Here is an 18,369-nt window from a genome sequence, read left to right as displayed (position 1 = left end):
GCTTGCCGTGATTACCCATGGTGATCAGCTCCACCTCGGGGGTTCCCCTACAATGTTCTTCAAACCATGCACCAGCAATTTCCATATTCAGGCAGGGGAGCCCCTCCATCTTCCTGGTCCACCAAGGCTGCATCCCAGGAAGCTCCATAGCGCTTGCATCCCAGACTGTGGGCAAGACATCAGGACATCAGCAGGGTGGCAGCCATTGGCCACAATCTTCAAGGGGGCGTGCTGAGTGAAATCATGCCTTTTCGGGATGGACCACCTACCTTTGGCAGGGAAAAGGCATTTAAAATCCCTTTAAATGCCAATTAAGCCATCTGCTCTCATAAGAGCCCCGCAACAAAGCGCCACACACAAGCAAAATTTCTGGAAGTGCGGGGGCGGGATGCTGAGGGCACTATTTTTCTATTACTCTGAAAGGAAAGGGAACATGATTGAAGTATCAGGGTAACCCTGACCCCAACAGGGGAGGTTTGTTCCTAGGCGGATGGAACCCAATAATCAGCCCAGGAGAGAGGACTTAAGGACCAAAGGGTAAAAGGTTTTGCAGCATACTTTAGATTCTGTAGCAGACTCAAACAAAATGGCGAAGCTTATGTCAAGCATTTGATTTCACCCTTTATGGCCTATACATCATGATGACTTCCTAGGAGGGGATATGTATATGAGGGAGGGCAAAGGATCCTGGGGTCCAGCCCACTGTGACCAAGGATGTTCTTGCGATGGCTTGCCCTGGCAAAGCAGCCCATGGAGATGAAACCATGCTCCTGCCTTGTGGTGGCTTGCTTCTCAAGAATTAGCACCCTAATGAGAGGGCCAGTCTACAGGGGAGGACATTAGGTTCCACAACCTTTGGTCTTCCATCGGACTGCATACTAATGACTTGTGTGGGGCCCCCATTCTCTCTGGTTAATGAGAGATCATTTGCACAGCAGTCTGCTTCTCTCCAGGAAGGCCTTTGATGCACCCAAAAGAGATTTTGACACTCCATGTGTCCGGGCGTAGCTGGGTGGGAAGACTGGGAAAACACAAGGCCTGGGGACATATCTTAACTCTCATTCAAATTTCCTAGGTTTATACTGTCACTGAGGTGCATGCAGATCTGCTGCCATGGGGAACTGTGAGAGAGGGTAGACCCAGTTGTCTGGGAACCCAGGAGAATGGGGTTACTGTTTGGGGTAAAAATAAAGATGGACATGTTCAAAGATGAATGCTTTTTTGAATGCTTTTCTGTGGTAGTCACTAAGACAGGGAGAGGTGCTGCCAGGGTATACATCCCCACAGCTTGCTTGTGTTGAGCAACCAGGCTGGGCGGCATCTGACATCCAGCCCACATGTGTCTCCATCACCTTTCACTCTCATGAGAGAGCAGTTCTTGGGAGAAGGGGTATCATCACACACTATTAGCAATTCAGCCCCATCCCTGTGTACCCCTGGATGGTTCTTCTCATGAGTAGTGAATGGGTATCCCCATGACCTTCCACTCACATGAGAGAACAGTCCACTCAGGAGCTGCATCCATCGTTATAACAGAGGAAGAATCTTCCCTGTCACTGTTGGCAATCATGGTCCGGCTGCCTCGTCCTCTCATGAGTAAGCCTAGGGACCACAGATGTTTCCCCAAAGGGAAGGGTCTGGGCACCCCTTCCCCAACATCATTGTGCAAGAAAATAGTCCTCAGCCATTCAAGAATTTCTGGTTGGGGCTGACCTTTAATCCCGATCTCAGGTATCGCCTTACTGTCCTAGCAATCTAATGGGGTTGCCCTGTTTATGTAGCCGCCACCACTGCATGTGCTTATGAAAATACTTCTTTGTTGCTTCACTTTCGGAGAGCTAAGCACATAGTGCTCATCTTGCCATTCCTTCCCCTTTCTCTCCAGACTTCCAGGATTGGGGAACATGAAACAGAGTGGGGAAAGGCATGCCTCTGTGATACTTTCCTGATTGACAGGCTTGGAAGTTTGGGATGGGATGTGGTGGTGTCCCTGTTGCTAGGCAACTGTTTTATTTGATTGGAGATGGGGGGCAGGTCCAATTCTCAGAGAGCCAGCGCCAAAGGCATGGAGTGGGCACAATCCTGGACTGGTCTGGGCTGCCCTCTCTATGATTACAGTTCCAGAAACTGCCTGAAACTGCAGTTCTGGTGGTGCCAGCTTTCAGACATAATGCTGCCACCGCGAAATCTCAGGCTGGGGCAGCGAAACTCACTACAAACCTAAGGTTCACATTGAAGTTTGGCGAGGGAAACCGCAGGTCGCATTTGCAGTGAAACTGCGGTTGCACACATTCAGACATTAACAAATTCCCAGCTCTGCCCCGTTTAACTGCAGTTTTGCATTATGTGAAAATGTGTCCATTGTCTGTGGAACAAGCCCAGCAGGCGATAATTTAAGCTTAAACATAGCTTGAATGTGTAGTTTAGGCTGGGCACTTTGGTTGCCTCTGAAGTTCTTGATTTATTAAGATTTTTGAGGACTGTTCATAATACAGGAACAGCCAGTGCAGGTCTTCATGCATTTATTTTAAACAAATCTTTACCAACACTGGATAAGGACAGAGATACTGTACAGTATATGGAAGCTGAAGCTGAATGTAGAACTGTTACCACAAAACTGGGTAGTGGCATTGGGTTAGCAAGACATCATTAGATTTCTGCCTAAGACCAAATCAGCAAAGTTTTTAACTGAGAGCTTATTGGACTTCAGCTCTCTTCTTCTCATTAGGATTATTAAATTGTTATTATTGCTGGAGATGCAATGCACAAGGAACTGGATTACGTTACCTTTTGAGAATGTAGATTTGTGTGCTGATCCTGGAAGGACGTTTTGGAAAGGATAGGCATGGTGATGAATATTAACTGTGATTTACACTATAAATTATAATAATAGAGATAATTTCAAATGAATGGAAATTGTCCAAATATGATAAGGCATTGTATCTTTAAGCTTTGATACTGGCAAAGAGTCAGAAACTTTAAAAATAGAAAATAAAAGCATTTCCTGAGGCAGAGCAGTGGATAACTGACTTGCTGATCTTGTTGACAAATGAAAAATTATATATTTTATGAGCAGAAATGATGAAATATTCTGGGAAATTTGCAATAATTTATTAGAATTATATACACTTATGGTTGTCTCATGTGCAATTAGAGCTCTTATATCTCTTATCTCTCTCATTATTGTTTGGGAGACATTAATATTAGGGTTATTTGTGTATTGGATGTGGGCACACATTGGATCATTTGAGTTAAATACATGTAATAAGGTGGGAGAGTAAGGGCAAATCATTGTATAGCTATTACCATTATTGCTGTTCTTTTCTTGTACATTATATTATTTTGAAGGCTAAATTCTGGAAAAGTATAAATAATCACATCATAAGAAACAGCAACAACAAAGCACTGTGGCCACTCAGTGACTACATACCCAGTGGCAACTTACTGACATCAGGCATCCATTATATCACATTTTGTTCCATGTTGCCTCAAAAACAATATTTTTATATTCATCAGCAAAGTGAGATTGCATGAGAGCTTATTGGCCCACATTATCTGCAAGCCAGCATTGGCATTCCTGATCACCCAGCACTGCTGTGCACATGGAAGACAATCCCAATAGTCACACAGTAGCCCAGTTGCACGACTATTTAAAACAATGTGTGTATGGGGCTGTGCCTGGACTGGCTTCCACATGTGTACCAGAGCAGGCAGATCAGGAATGCTGGCATTGCCTTGTGCATCATGTGGGCCATTGACAGCCTATTATCAAGTGTTACCAAATTCTTTTTTGTGTGAATCCATCCTCAACTCACCAGATAGCCTGAGGCATATTCAGTCTTGGTCTCCATTCTGTCTCTGTAAAAAAAGACTATTATTGAGCTGTCTGACAGGATGTTGTGAATATGAACAAGAATGATAATACCCTGTGCACAAAAGTTGCTATAGAAATGGACAATATTTAATACAGAACTTCCAAATAGATTTAAGACAGTACTGAACAGCAAGCTAAGCTTAAATATTGCCTGGTTTTCTACTGAACAGCAAGACAGATAGCTGGTTGTGAAAATAAGGGCCCTTGAACTCTAAAGTAAGATAATTCTGTTTAAGGAGAGAACTCTGCCAAACAACTTTTTGTTCTTCCATACTAATGTATTGGTGATATACTGCTTTTGGGGGAAATGTTTGATCTGAACCAGCAAAGCAATGGATATGTTTAAAAGAGGCACTGACTCATAAGACAGAAAAGAGAATATGTCTATTCAGCTCCCTTGAAATTCACTAAAATTGAGCTGTAAACACCAGTCAATAAATAATATTCCCTCTACCATTTATTTCTATAAAGCTTTTCCAGGGTTTTGTAGAGCACTCTCATTATTTCAGAGGGGGTTATCTAGTCATCATGGTTTCTAATGGAGCTGTCTATGAATGTAATTGCCACATTCACCAGCCATTTTATGACTCTGATGTTCTACTTTTTCTTCTTCAAATAGTTCTAGCCAAAAAAGTGATGATGATTATGAAGATTACACAACCAACAAGACGTGGGTTTTAACTCCCAAAGTCCATGAAAGTGATGTTACCCTTATTTTGAATGGCCTGCTAGAGGGATATGACAACAAGCTAAGGCCGGATATAGGAGGTGAGGTTGTTTTCTTAATTTTTTAACAGTAACAAAGTTTATTTCACTTAATGGAAAGAAGTGCAATATATGCATAATAACTGACAATTGGGGATTTCTCTATTAAAAAAAGCTTTCTGAAAAAAGTACCTAAAGTTAAAGCGTTCAAGCAGGTATGATGCTGAAGAAAGTTGCAGCTCACAGGGATTATATAAAAATAGCATCCTAGTATATTTAAAAAAAACATATTGCTATTTTGTTTGTTTAACTACATCTGTGGGTGAAGTTAAAACTGAAGTCAGGGCTTCAGGGTTTTAAACTATTTTGATTGTTTAACTGTTGTTTTATGGTGTTTTATATTCTCTGTTTAAACTGTTAATTGATTTAATGGTTTTGTTTTAATAATAAACTGCCCTGAGCCATTTTGGAAGGGCAGTGTAAAAACTAAATAAATAAGTAATAAATAGATAAATAACAGCAAATGTTCAGAACTTAAGAGTCATACTATACTAGTGGCAAACAAAAAAACATGGTTCGGTAAAAATTCAAACCAATCTGATCCAAACTGCAGTGCACCAAACTGGTTTGATCAAACTGACCGTCCGGCCCGGTCCATTTAACTGAACCAGTTCGCTGGTTCAGGTGGCAATACTTGTAAAGGGGAATCCGGTGAGGATTCCCCTTTACAAGTAGAGGGGTGTGAGAGTGCCAGGGAGTGCCACACCCTGGGTCTGTGAAGGGGTGGCAGTGCAGGGTGGTGGTGGTGGTGAGAGAGATAGTTAAAGGCCTTCTTACCACCAAGCTTGCTGCCCATGCTGTTGCTTGCCCCACTGGCAAAGCCCATAACGAAAGTGCACACGCTCCTGCCTCTTTTACCAAGCTGCCTACTCACCTCTGGCTTGGTTCTGACCTCCGCACATTCATGAACACTATGCAAGTGGCATTCACAGATGCCACAACCATGCCACTACTGAGCAGGCAGCTTGGTTAAAGAGGCAGGAGCACACACACTTTCATTATGGACTACACCAGGGGGGTGAATGGAAGTGTGGGCAGGATGCTTGGTGGTAAGAGGGCCTTTCAACTAACTTTATCGCCACCCTCTGGGCCACCTGTTCAGCGTGGAACAAGTCCACCACAACCAGACCAGGTTCAGTTCGATCACAGACTGAACCTTTAAACCACCCTGGTTCAAGCCGAACTGTGCACACTCCCATACTATACATAGGAGAGAGAGAGAGAGAGAGAGAGAGAGAGAGAGAGGTATAGATATATAGTATATATTTATTGGTGGAACTCTTTGTATACACCCCTATACTCTGTTATAACATTCAGCTACACAGTGTTCAGAGTTATACTATACTACTCTGATATGATATTTCAGTTAGACAGAACTACTTCAATTATAATCATTTAAGTGGCTCGAAAATTAGTACTCTGACTTAACTGGATTGTGGGTCAAGCTGTTTCTTTGTGGAAAAACAACCTAGACCAGTAAATGTTTTACAGAATTTAACAGCATAGTTACAGAGGTATTAAAATGTAGCACTCTATGATAGCAGGGGTGTATCTAGGGTAGGGCAGGCAGGGCACGTGCCCTGGGCACCACTTGAAGGGGGGCGCCCTTTTTTTAAATTAAAAAAATGGCCGCCAAAAACAAAATGGACACTGCACATGCTCAAATGGCCTCTGTGAGGCCCTAGGCCATGCCAGGCCTCACAGAGGCCATTTGAGCAAGCGCAGCAGCCACTTTGTTTTCAGCAGCCATTATATATATATATATATATATATATGCATGCACATGCTCAAATGGTCCCTGCGAGGCCCTATCGGCCAGCAGGGGGAGGGGGGACTTTCAAGACCTCCCTCCACGGCCTTTAGGACCACCCCCAAAGGGGCTACAGATATTTTTTTAAAAAAATTAATATAATATACAGTAAGTCACTGTACACATATTCAGATTGGCACTATGTACAGAGAATCAGGGCTTGTGAATACTGAGCTGAAACTTATAAGCTAGGATTGTATTCATTTGCTCTTACTTTGCTTCTTGTAATAAGTGAGTTAAATGTGATGTCTTAATAATATGGCTATGAATGGTGAGTTTGTCTTTGAATCAGTGTGAAATCCTTAGTATCAAGGCCCACTGGGAGTTTCTTGCTCTTTCTCTCATTTTAACTGTCTTTCTGAAATACTAGAATATATTCCAAGCAGTGACACAGTTAACTCTGCATATCCTTTAATTATTTTCAGAGTATCTGGGAAAAGTCAAATTCTCCATTTATTTTTAAAACTTATATAATAGTGATGCTACAATGCACAGTAGAGAATTAGACAGGCACTTCTGTTTAGTTTTCCAAGTACACCTCCACATAGTATTTGGGTATTGCATGAGCCCCAGCATACTGAAATGTGTAGTTTTCCAGCATTTTTTGGTCTGGCTACATCCACTGCTAAATAGTTTTTGAAATATTAAAAGATTAACAAGCTTGACTTGTATTTTTGAGCTGATATTATGGTGAAGTTATCTGAAAGATGGGTGTCAGATGTTTGTACAGGGGGCGCAATTTCAGTGCTTGCCCTAGGCGCTATTTCCCCTATATACGCCTCTGAGCAGGAGAAGATGAGAATCTGGAAATATGACAAAAAGAAAGTTGATGAGCCTGAACTAGTGTACATGAAGTCAATTGCAATTTACCAGAGTTTTCAGAAAATCTGTACAATATTCTCAGGTATGGGTTTTGATAGTTACTACATCCTATGCTGGAGAGCTAGTGTGGTCATAACAAGCCAAGTTGTTTCACAGAAACCATCAGTATAGATACTAGTAGCAGCAGGCTAGACAGGGGCACAGCTATAATTGGGCAGAGAGGTTCAAAGAACCTAAGCCACCTAGCTCCTGCAAGTTGTCTGTCTTGCCAAGCCTCAAAGCTCATTCCCAGGCAGCTGCATTGTCACCTGTGTTTTTTCTTTGTTCTTTCTCTATGAAACTGGCTGGGAAATGAGCTCCGGATGGCCACCCAGGGCCCTTCTGGGTGTTGGTCACACACCCTGCGCATGAAATCACATTCAGGGGGCATGGGCTGGTATGAATGAGGGGCCACTGCAGAGAGAGGTGAAAATGAGCCTACTCTTCCCTAGCCACACACCTAAGGCTAGGCTATTATCAGAAGGTGTCAAAGATGAAGAATTAGTTGATCATTCTAACCCAAATGTGTCACTTACCTTTAGAGGGTGCAGAGTCCAAAGCTGGGACCATAAGAGCTAGATAAAGAAGCAGGTGATCTGTTCAGGGAACAAAGCAGGAATCACAGCCAAAGACAGAGGTTGCAGACTAGGTGGACAAAACAGGCTAGGATTGGGCTGAACAAGCAGTCTGGCCCAAAGAGCATGCAACAAGCCAAAGGTCAGAAACAAACCTAGAGACAGTCCAGGCAAACAGTCAGCCATCATAACCAGAACCAACTGGCCTTGATCTTGGAGCAAATCGTATGTTAGACAGGAAGTTTTTATTTCCTTCCTGTTGCAAGGGTTGCCAGTGATGGGTCTTACTGGGTGGGGCCAGCTGAGGATTGGAAGGCTCAAAAGCTGCTCTACCACATGGAATCTCAGCTTGAGCCCAGGTGGCTCATAGCAAAATGGCAAGCGACAGAAGAAGTTATCGAGTGGCCAGTGAGCAGATTTGGTAGCAATGAGGTAATCAACCCAAGGGGACTTGGAGCAGGCAGGAACATGAGAATGCAGAATGGAACTGATCCAGGGTTGGACAAGAGGAGAGCAATGATTGAGGCAAGAAAGTTGCAAGGCACAAGAAAATGATGTAAGTGAAAGACACTATGACAGTTCACAGGACCATAAACTGGGTAGGAGACATTGTGTGTCCCCCCCCCCACCCCCGCCCCTGTTTCAGGAGCTGAGCGCACTCCTTTTTGGCATTTGCATGCTTGTGAAAAGCAAGGTCAGAGATGGCAAGTCCTAGCTGGGTAGGAACATTTTTTTCCCAGCTGAGGATTGACAGACAATCAAGTTCCCCACCTCCAACCTTGCTTTTTACAAGCATTTGAGTGCAAAATGGGAATGTGCCCAATTCCTGAAACTTGGTAGGACTTGTCTCCTACCCAGCTTATGGTTACATGAACTGCCCTTTTATTTGTGAGCAATGCCACATTCAGATAATCAGTTGTATATATGCTGAACTTGTGCAGGGGGACAAGTCAGTTTGTCAAAATTCTGAAAATGGCTTCTGTGCATATACTGCTATATGGATGTTGACACTCTGTATGATAGGGAAGACAGATTGCACAGGAGTCCCAGTTGTGTGAGCTGTGAGCTGTCCTTCTCTAATGTAATTTCTTGAATGCATGATGAAGCAGGACCAAACTTTCCGGCCCAGCCCCCTGATGGTGATGTGGCCTCAGGCTATGCCTCTGGCAGTCAGGGTTTAAGGTGCAGAATGCAGGTAGGAACTTTCTCCAGAAATTCAAATCATTGCTGCTGGAAGGCATGACCACAGACGTTAGGACCAGAAAGTATTTTCCATCTCTATCCAATAAATTCCTAAGGTAGTATGTGAGAAGAGAGCTTATGTACATCTGTACATGCATTATCTGTTTTCTCACATAATAAAGTCATTCACATGACCCCTTGCTGTTTGGGAGGGGTGGGCAGGGAAAAGGCAGGATAGCACCTACCTTCTCCCCAGAGGATACAACAGTAATCCCAGCCATGTGGCCTGTGCACCCACATGACCGGATTGGTCATGTGCAGCCAGATTGGTCTCTGGGGCAACCCGGAGAGACCATATTACGCCTATTTTGAAACAATTGCACTGGCTGCCGATATGTTTCCAGGCAAAATACAAAGTGCTGGTTATTACCTTTAAAGCCCTGAACGGCTTAGGCCCGAGTTACCTTAGAGAGCTCCTTCTTCTGCATGATCCCCACCGCACATTAAGGTCATGTGAGGAGGTTCGTCTCCAGTTGCCACCAGCTCGTCTGGTGGCGACTTGGAGGCGGGCCTTCTCTATGGCTGCTCCGGGGCTGTGGAATGCGCTCCCTGCAAAAATCCGTAATTTGAATTCTTTATTAGCCTTCAGGAGAGCCCTTAAAACGTATTTGTTTGGCCTGGCTTTCCAGGGTTTTTAAATTCTAACCCGATTTTGGGGCTTTTAATTACTGTAACTGTTTAATTGTTGTTTTAAAATGTTTTTAAATTGTTAATTGTTGTTATATTGTTTTTAATTTGTTTTAGCTTTTCATTGTTTTAGTGGCTTGTTTTAATTGTAAACCGCCCTGAGCCATTTTGGAAGGACGATATATAAATCAAATAAATAAATAATGACCAGCGCTGCCGCAAGCTACATGGCTTGGATTGCATCCCGGCCTCCAGATATCCCACAATGCACCACACTATGAGCATGGTGCATTGAGGGATTCCCTTGGGAGTCAGGCACTCTAGGCATGCAACTCTGTGTCTGCTCGGGCTGCGTGCAGCCTGAGCATACACATGGCCCAGGTAAAAGGTCAGGTTAAATTCCCAAGCTACCTTCGGAGGCAGTGCCAGGATTTACCTCAATCCTCACGCTTTGCATGAGCAGCCCAACTCAAGCCTCAATGTCATAAATACCTTATGCATTTACTGGAGGGAGAGAGTCTACACAGAGTCTACTTTAGACTTTTAGCCAAATCCATAGAGGTTCGGGATGGTGCCGACAAATGCAGTCCCACTGCCTGCCCAAGCACATTCAATATATGTGCAACTGAAAGAATGAACAAGGCTACAGTGTATTAAATTTTAAGTAAATCCATCGATCCTTTGACATTTAATGCTTTTTTTTGTTTTGTTTGATAAGATGTTCTTGCACAAGAGCACCTTTTTGGTTTGAAAAATGGTGCTTTTGACAAACCAAAAAGGTGCTCTTGTGCAAGTATACTTTATAAAACCTAAAAAAAAAAAAAAAGCTTCAGGAAATGATAATCTCAACTACTGCTATTTGAGAGGAGAGGCTGTTCTGTGCTCTGGAACATGGATAAATGTAAAGGCAGGCAAATGGCAGAAGATTGCAGCAATTTTTCTAACAGTCATCCAAAAAGAATTATCCTAACTGCCAAAGGATGCCAATGTCATTTTGTATTTCTGGTGCCATTTTGTGTCCCGATATTCTGATAGTTTTTCTTATTTTTTACAATAGTGATTCTGATTATCCCCAGTATCATTCCACTGTCCATACTGGATCTATCAGACTACACAGGCCTATTATTTAGCATAAATATGGAAACCATATTTCAAAGCAATCAAGCTAACAATAATTTTAGTTTGTATATTGCAGTCATCCAAATAATACTGTTGTTGTGAGCTTCTGGAATTGTTATGTTAAATATTTTCAGTTGCCTCTTGTGGCTATGTCAGTAATTTGCATTCATTCCTATAATGTGAAATGTCTTGTGTGACTTATCGAGAGACTTAAAAATCACAGTGCAATGTCCTTTTTTAAAAATGAGCCTAGCTTTATCACACCCCTCTCCCCCTGCACAAACACTGGCCTGATTATATTCTCATACATAATGAAGTTGTTAAAATGTGGTGGGGGGGGGGGAAGGATCTGTCCCCTTTGTCTAAGCAGTAATCAAATTAAAATGCAAATTTGACTTGACTATATTTGCTTATAGAATAATATATAATTGCACATATTAAGTTCTGTATATGACTAACCTTCCTTTCTTCCTCCAGGGGAAGGGAACAAAAAAAAGATTAGACCCTTCCCTAGATGTACAGAACATATCTACCCCTCTGCATTTAGAACTACTGAACCTGTCAAATAGAAATGCTGGCTTTCTTAAAACATATGCTTCATATATGAGTTTCATTTATATTTGAGAATTTTTTTAAATCATTGGTGATATTAGCAGCTCTTATTGTTTTTGTTACAGTGCAACCAACAGTAATTCACACTGATATGTATGTCAATAGCATTGGTCCAGTGAATGCTATCAATATGGTATGTAACATTTGTTCATAATTTTGCCATGTTGTTTGTATTATGCCATTACTGACTGCTGATGTACATTTACTATAAAATTTATACTGTATCATTGGGTAAATATTTAAAAGGTTTTAGTATCAGTGCCATAATAGACAGAGGTAAAGACCTAGCTTTGTGAGAATCTGGAGGAATGGCTGTGCATAGCTAGAAAATGATTAAAGGTTGTTACATACACAAGCCTTCCCTTCACATGAGACATCAACAATGCATTCTGTCCTGTGCATTATACAAAACCAGGAAGCAACATTCACATCCTTAATTAGAGAATATGAATATGAATATGAATACGACAAATATTTATATGCCGCTTTCCAACAAAAGTTCCCCAAGTGGTTTACATGGATGCACATCCTGGATTACAGAAGAGAAGCATGGCTCTTTAACAAATCCATGCTGTATCCAAAGCCAACCTGGAATTGTACGTGGTATAATACTTGGAGCAAACATTAATGTTTAATTGCTATAATATTATAAGTCCTCAGATTTATGCTCAGCTTTTAGGAGCACAGGAAGCTGCCATATACTGTGTCAGACCATTGGTCCATCTAACTCAATATTGTCTACACAGACTGGTAGCAGCTCTCCAGGGTTTCAGGCAGGAGATTTTCCCAGACCCCCTGACTGGAGATGCTGGGGACTGAATCTGGGAACTTCTGCATCAATGCAGATGCTCTATCACTGAGATACAGCTCCGTCCACTCTCAATTTCTCATTTGCTACTGAAAATCTTTCACCAGTAATACATGTTTTTAGTAGATTATATATCTCTGTGCACATAAAATAGCTGTTAAATTTGATTTAAAGATAAGAATTATTGAGACACTGCCCAGGATGCTTGGTCCACAATCCAGTTATGCTAAACAATTTTTATTTATAGACCCGTGCTTATAGTTACTATATCAAAACATCAATGCTTAGGAAAGGGCGTGCCGACATGCAAATCAATAGTTTCAATAGGTATCACATTCTATTAGCCATACTCTTCAGGAATGTGTCAACATCATCCCAGGTGGAGACATCACTTAAAATCAGGAGCCCAGAACTACAGTATTGTGGATCAGGCTACTGATGTGACTTTTTCAGCATCCTCTATGAAATGGCCCTGAAAGTGTAGTCAAACAAGATTGCAAAGTGTTTGAAAGTGAGACCTAGCCAAGACTTTATAGATATTTTCTTTGATGTATTTTGTTAATACTGCAGGAATATACAATAGATATATTTTTTGCCCAAACGTGGTATGACAGACGGCTAAGATTCAACAGCACTATAAAAGTGCTGAGGCTGAACAGCAACATGGTTGGGAAGATCTGGATACCTGACACATTCTTCCGAAACTCCAAAAAGGCTGATGCTCACTGGATAACAACACCTAATCGGATGCTTCGGATCTGGAATGACGGCAGAGTACTATATACATTAAGGTACTTTGACCTCTCTTTCAGTTCTATCCAACATAATTTTTTTGCGCTTAATATGCATTTTTAAAAAGTATTTTACACAATTACTACATGATGTCTTACATATTTAAGTCAAAAATAAATAAGTATAAATCTATATAATTTGCTGCTTAGCAGGAAGTTGGTTTTATCTTAATTTTTTGTTCATAACTGGTAATTCCAATGCAAAGGACAGTGGCCTTTTTTGAGCCTTCTCAACAGAAAACTTTTAGGGTGGTTTTCCCTGCTGTACTAGCATTACTCCCCTCTTTCTTCTCCATGACAACATAGGAAACTGAGCTCTGCCAAACCACAGACATATCTGAGGCCCATATACAATTCAACAACTGCCTATATAGTTTTGGCTCATGGAAGCTGTTACATTGTCAGCCTCAAGATGGGGTATTATGGGGTTCTTTGCTGGGGGCTTGTGGCTGTTTAGAACAGTTTGTAACAATCAGCACAGCACTGTCAGTTGTTGGGCTATATAATTTCTCAACCTCAGGCAATCTCAGGATTGTGGAAGTGCTTCCGCATAGCATTACTGCAAAATGGTAAATTGTGGATGAGGCCTTTACACTAGCTTAAGACAAGTTTCAAACCAATGTGACTGTCATAGCTTCTTAACAGGGAACTGTTGCTTTGAAGGCAGCTGCTTAGAGGACCCGAGAATGCTTCAGAAGTTGACCACATTCATATCTGTCAACTGCCCCGATTTACCTGGGACAGCCACGAATTCCCACCACGTTTCATGGCTCATGGAGAATCCTGATTTCCACCACTTCCCTCCCCCTCCCCCACTCCCCCTCCCTTCAGAGAATCACCTGCATCTGAAATTCAGCTTTGAGAGAGGAGAAGAACCCTGGCCACAAGGTCTCTCTCTCAGAGTGCATTAATTTCCCTGCAAGAAAGCAGGGTCTGATTCGTTTAAGAGCACTTGCAAAAGGGGTCAGATTATCTGATGGAACACTGGCTTCTTTGATTTTCAGAATATTAATTTCTTCAGTTTATATAATATACCCTTGCAGAAAAGGGACAGATTATTTGACAGAGCACTGACTTTGCTTTTCTGAGATTTTCTGAGATCAGATGGTTGTTTTTGGCTAGTTGCCATCTACACTGGTAGATGTACAGAATGCCTTCCCGGTGAGTGGTTTTTTGGTGGGTTATTTGCACATTAATGCCTACCATGTGGTTGTGGGGAGTAAAAAAAAAAAAAAATTGTGTGCCATGCTTTGCATGGTGCATTGTCCCTATTTCTCATTCTGAAATGTTGGTAGGCTAGCTATGCAAGTTCAGTTCAGCTGGCGTAGCAGTTGCTCTTGTGGGCTAGGAGAAGTTATAGGAAGCAGAGCAGAGTCATGCAGAAACGTGGCATGTTTTTGGTTTGCCAAAATACTTCCAGAAATGGGTATGAAAGTTGGATGTCCCTTAACACTGTCTAGAAAGCAAGTACGAAAAAGCACGCGTGCACACACACACACACACACACACACGCGCTTAAGAGGCTAAGTTGGCATTTCACCTTATGGCCTAATAGGCATTGAAAGTTGGCTTGGAGGAAAAGGGGATTGTATGAAACTGTGTGGATTTTGTGCCTTCTCTGTAAGCATATACTTAGCACTTTCACAGCCTCTGAACATTTTATCTGATGATGGAAATAATATTAATTTTTGTTTCTTTTTAGATTGACAATAGATGCGGAGTGTCAGTTACAGCTACACAACTTTCCAATGGATGAACATTCCTGTCCACTGGCATTTTCGAGCTGTAAGTAGTGAATTCAAAACAAATTGTCTCTTTTGGAAAGAAAAAAGGGATAGTGTTTTAAAAATAAATTATTAATAAATGTGTTGTAGTCAACCAAATTAAGCAAGCCAGGGCATTACCAGAAATAATTCACTTGAGGGCATATACTTAACTAGAGTCATTAATAGCTTCACAGTTACATTTAAAATAGCTTATGATCTGCTCTAAAGTTGGCATTGCATATTGTATATTTTGACAATTGAATAGTACATAATGCGATCATATGGGCATTCCTAGCACCCTGGTGTGGTTGACAGGTCAGATTAGAAAAATGTAAGCGTGACTCATTCTTGCCTCTTACAAAATAAGAGAGTTAGAGTTTATTAATAGAACGTGATGCTCACTTCCCACGCATTCCCTATTGATGCACAATCCTTAACTTCAATGAAAATACCTCGGGTTGGAAACCATACAAAACCCAGTTTTGAAAATTGTGCCCTAAGAGATGTCTTTAGTTACCTTAATTATTTTATTATTTCAACATGCAGTGACAGACTGTAGTATGGTTAACAAAAATGCTCAGGCAGAAATACAAGGCTTGGGCACACACTTTAGTCCTGTTCAGGAGCTTTTTTTTTTTTTTTAAAGAAGCCAAACATGCATTGAGTGTCTTAAGTGGGTCCAGAAGTTCCAGCCCCAGAGCACTACACCCCCTCCCACCCATGCTGCTCACAGTTATGGCGGTGTTCATCTGAAGAGGTGAACATCATAAGTGTGATCAAGCTCATTGCCGTGATCAGCAGGCCTGGTTGCCCCATCCTTCTGATCATGGAAATGGGCTCAATCAGGCTTATAGCATTTGCCTCTTTAGATGAACACCACCATAACTGTGAGCAGCATGGGTGGAAGATGAATAATGAGCTAGGAATGGGACTTGTGGAGCCGCTTTGGACACTCTACTTATGTTCAGTGACCTTTTTCTCCAAATGCCTGAACAGATTCCAAGAAGATTCTCAGTTTCCAAGAAGAATTTGGTGCATGTGCCTCTAATTGCAGCTACTTTTAAGCAATAACGATGTGTCACTTGGTAAATGAGAAAGTAACATGTTATTTGTACATAGATTCTTGTGCAAAAGGGAAAGGAATTACCTATTGATTCCAAATTTCTTTCTTTCTTTTTGTTTATTGGATTTGTGTCCCAATCTTCTCCTAAACTCGGGGTGGTATGCACAGGGTGATCCCAGTTTATCCTCAAAACCCACAGGGCAGTGTAGGCAGGGACAGTTACTGGCTCAAGGTTACTCAGTGAGTTTCATGGCTGACTGGAAAATGGAAGCTAAATCTCCCCATTCCAAATCCAATACTCCAAGTACTGCACTGGCTGTCCTCCAGAACTAATACATGCATAAGATTACAATGTAAGTGCATGAGTCAGTTGCATATTTTGTTGTGCTTTTAGTTCAGGATTGATCTGGCATATCATTATGGAGCAGCCAATGCTGGTAAGCTGAGAAACAAGGAATACATTTAAAGCACTTATTGGTGTAAGGCATTCCACACATGACCTATCCTATTTATGTGGATTTTAAAATAATGGAGAGAGTTATTACAGAGTCAATTCAGCAGAGTTTAAGGGATGAAAATAAACAGGTTGTTTGGCATCCGTTGAAACTGTTGTAAATCATTACAACAATTCACTGCAAAAGACATGACATGGGCATGCCTTTTTGTGGGGGCTTAGAACTTTCAGAAGACATCATTCAATATGGATTTCATCACAGGATTACTGCAATAATCACCATGTGAGGGAGGGGGGAAACATGTGAATCCATCTATAGTGAGAGTCAGTCATTGAAGCTATTCTCACGACCAGCAAAAACAGGGCTTGAGGTCTGAAGGCGGGGTTAGCACTACTGTGTGGAACCTCGGCAAACTCCCAAACAGGGCTCTGTCAAAAGAGGGTCACCCAGTTCCCAGCCCCTCCTCTAAAACCAGGTTCAGCAAGCAGGGAAGGTTGCCTACCCCTTCCCAGTGCCCGTGTCGAGCCATGGAATGCTGTGGGACGCTGCTTGAGGCTCCCTCCCCAGGGATACCATAGAGCCTGGATAACAGAGTGGGCTGCAAAGCACAGCAGAAGTTTGTTTTTGGAAAGCCTGTCCAGCAAACAGCACTGAGCTTCCTTAAAGTGGCAGGCACCTTGCAAATGAGCCCAAGGGAAAATATGAACATAGGAAGCTGCCTTCCACTGAGTCAGACCAGTAGTCCATCCAGCTTAGTACTGTCTTAGTCCTGTCGACACAGGCTGGCAGTGGCTTCCCGAGGCTCTCAGTCAGGATTCCCGCTCAGCCCGACCTGGAGATGCCAGGCAGGGAGCTCAAATCCTTCTTTCTATAGCAGCCCTATCCCCTAAGGGGAATAATTGCACAGACACATGTCATACTATTCATTCATTTTACATTTTACTAGCTGACCCCACACAGACAGAGCATCTGTGTGGTCTTGCACTGAGCATGTGGCATTCCACCCTCACAATGCTCTCGCTCGCTCTCGCCACCCCTGCTCTTCCCCCGCAAGTCTCTCGGCACTCCCGCAATGCTCTCGCTCTCTCTCACCGCCCCCGCTCACCCCATGCAAGTCTTTCACCACTCCCGCGGTGCTCTCGCTCGCTCTCGCCACCCCCGCTCGCCCCCACAAGTCTCTCGCCACTCCCACAATTCTCTTCCTCGCTCTCGCCACCCCTGCTCGCCTCCCCCGCAAGTCTCGTGCTCGTGCTCTCTGTCCTCCATCTTTCTATCTCTGTCTCGCAGTCCTTGCTTCCCCCTGCCACTGCCAGGGACTGTCGCCTGCTCGCCTGACAGCCTCTGAGCTCCCTGCCGCTTCACAGCGCCACCGATCCAGCTGTCAAACTGCTTTCCAGCCGCCCCGCAGGGCGCATGGCCCGTCTAGAAGAATTAATAATATAGAATATCCCACTCTTCCTCCAATGAGCCCAGAGTAGTGCATTACATACTCAAGTTCCTCCTCACAACAACCCTGTGGAGTAGGTCAGGCTGAGAGTGAAGTGACTGGCCCAGAGTCACCCAGCAAGTATCATGGCTGAATGGGGATTTTTGTGCTCCTTCCTGTCCCCTGCAAGTCACTGGAGAAGAGCAGGAGTGTCCCTGCCCTTGCCTGCAGCGTGGTGTAGTGGTTAAAGTGCTGGACTAGGACCGGGGAGACCCGAGTTCAAATCCCCATTCAGCCATGAGACTTGCTGGGTGACTCTAGGCCAGTCACTTCTCTTTCAGCCTAGCCTACTTCACAGAGTTGTTGTGAGGAGGAACTTGAGTATGTAGTACACCGCTCTGGGCTCCACCGGTTCCTCCTTCCATCTGCTGGTGGAGTGGCAGCGACCACTGGAATGACTGTCCGTGCAAGGGTCACTGGTTCGGCCTCATGGAGGCAATGGCAGTGGGGGGAGGCTTACGGTGGCAGCAGGGGGCTCACAGCAGCAGTGGAGGGCCTCACAGCGGGGGCAGTCC

General features: G+C 43.1%; 1 protein-coding gene across 2 annotated transcripts in view; it reads left to right on the top strand.

Annotated features, from left to right (window-relative positions):
- GABRG2 (gamma-aminobutyric acid type A receptor subunit gamma2) overlaps positions 1-18,369 on the top strand; it is a 135,674-nt gene that overhangs the window by 48,153 nt on the left and 69,152 nt on the right. For both annotated transcript variants that reach the window (XM_053297921.1, XM_053297920.1), the window contains exons 2-5: positions 4,494-4,642; positions 11,551-11,618; positions 12,864-13,084; positions 14,787-14,869. In XM_053297921.1, coding sequence (XP_053153896.1) covers positions 4,494-4,642; positions 11,551-11,618; positions 12,864-13,084; positions 14,787-14,869 — 521 coding nt within the window. The remainder of the gene's footprint in view (positions 1-4,493; positions 4,643-11,550; positions 11,619-12,863; positions 13,085-14,786; positions 14,870-18,369) is intronic.

This window comes from Hemicordylus capensis, chromosome 2, assembly GCF_027244095.1.
Source record: "Hemicordylus capensis ecotype Gifberg chromosome 2, rHemCap1.1.pri, whole genome shotgun sequence".
NCBI lineage: Eukaryota > Metazoa > Chordata > Lepidosauria > Squamata > Cordylidae > Hemicordylus > Hemicordylus capensis.
Note: the sequence above shows the minus strand (reverse complement) of the source record. Positions and strands in the feature narration are given on the sequence as shown.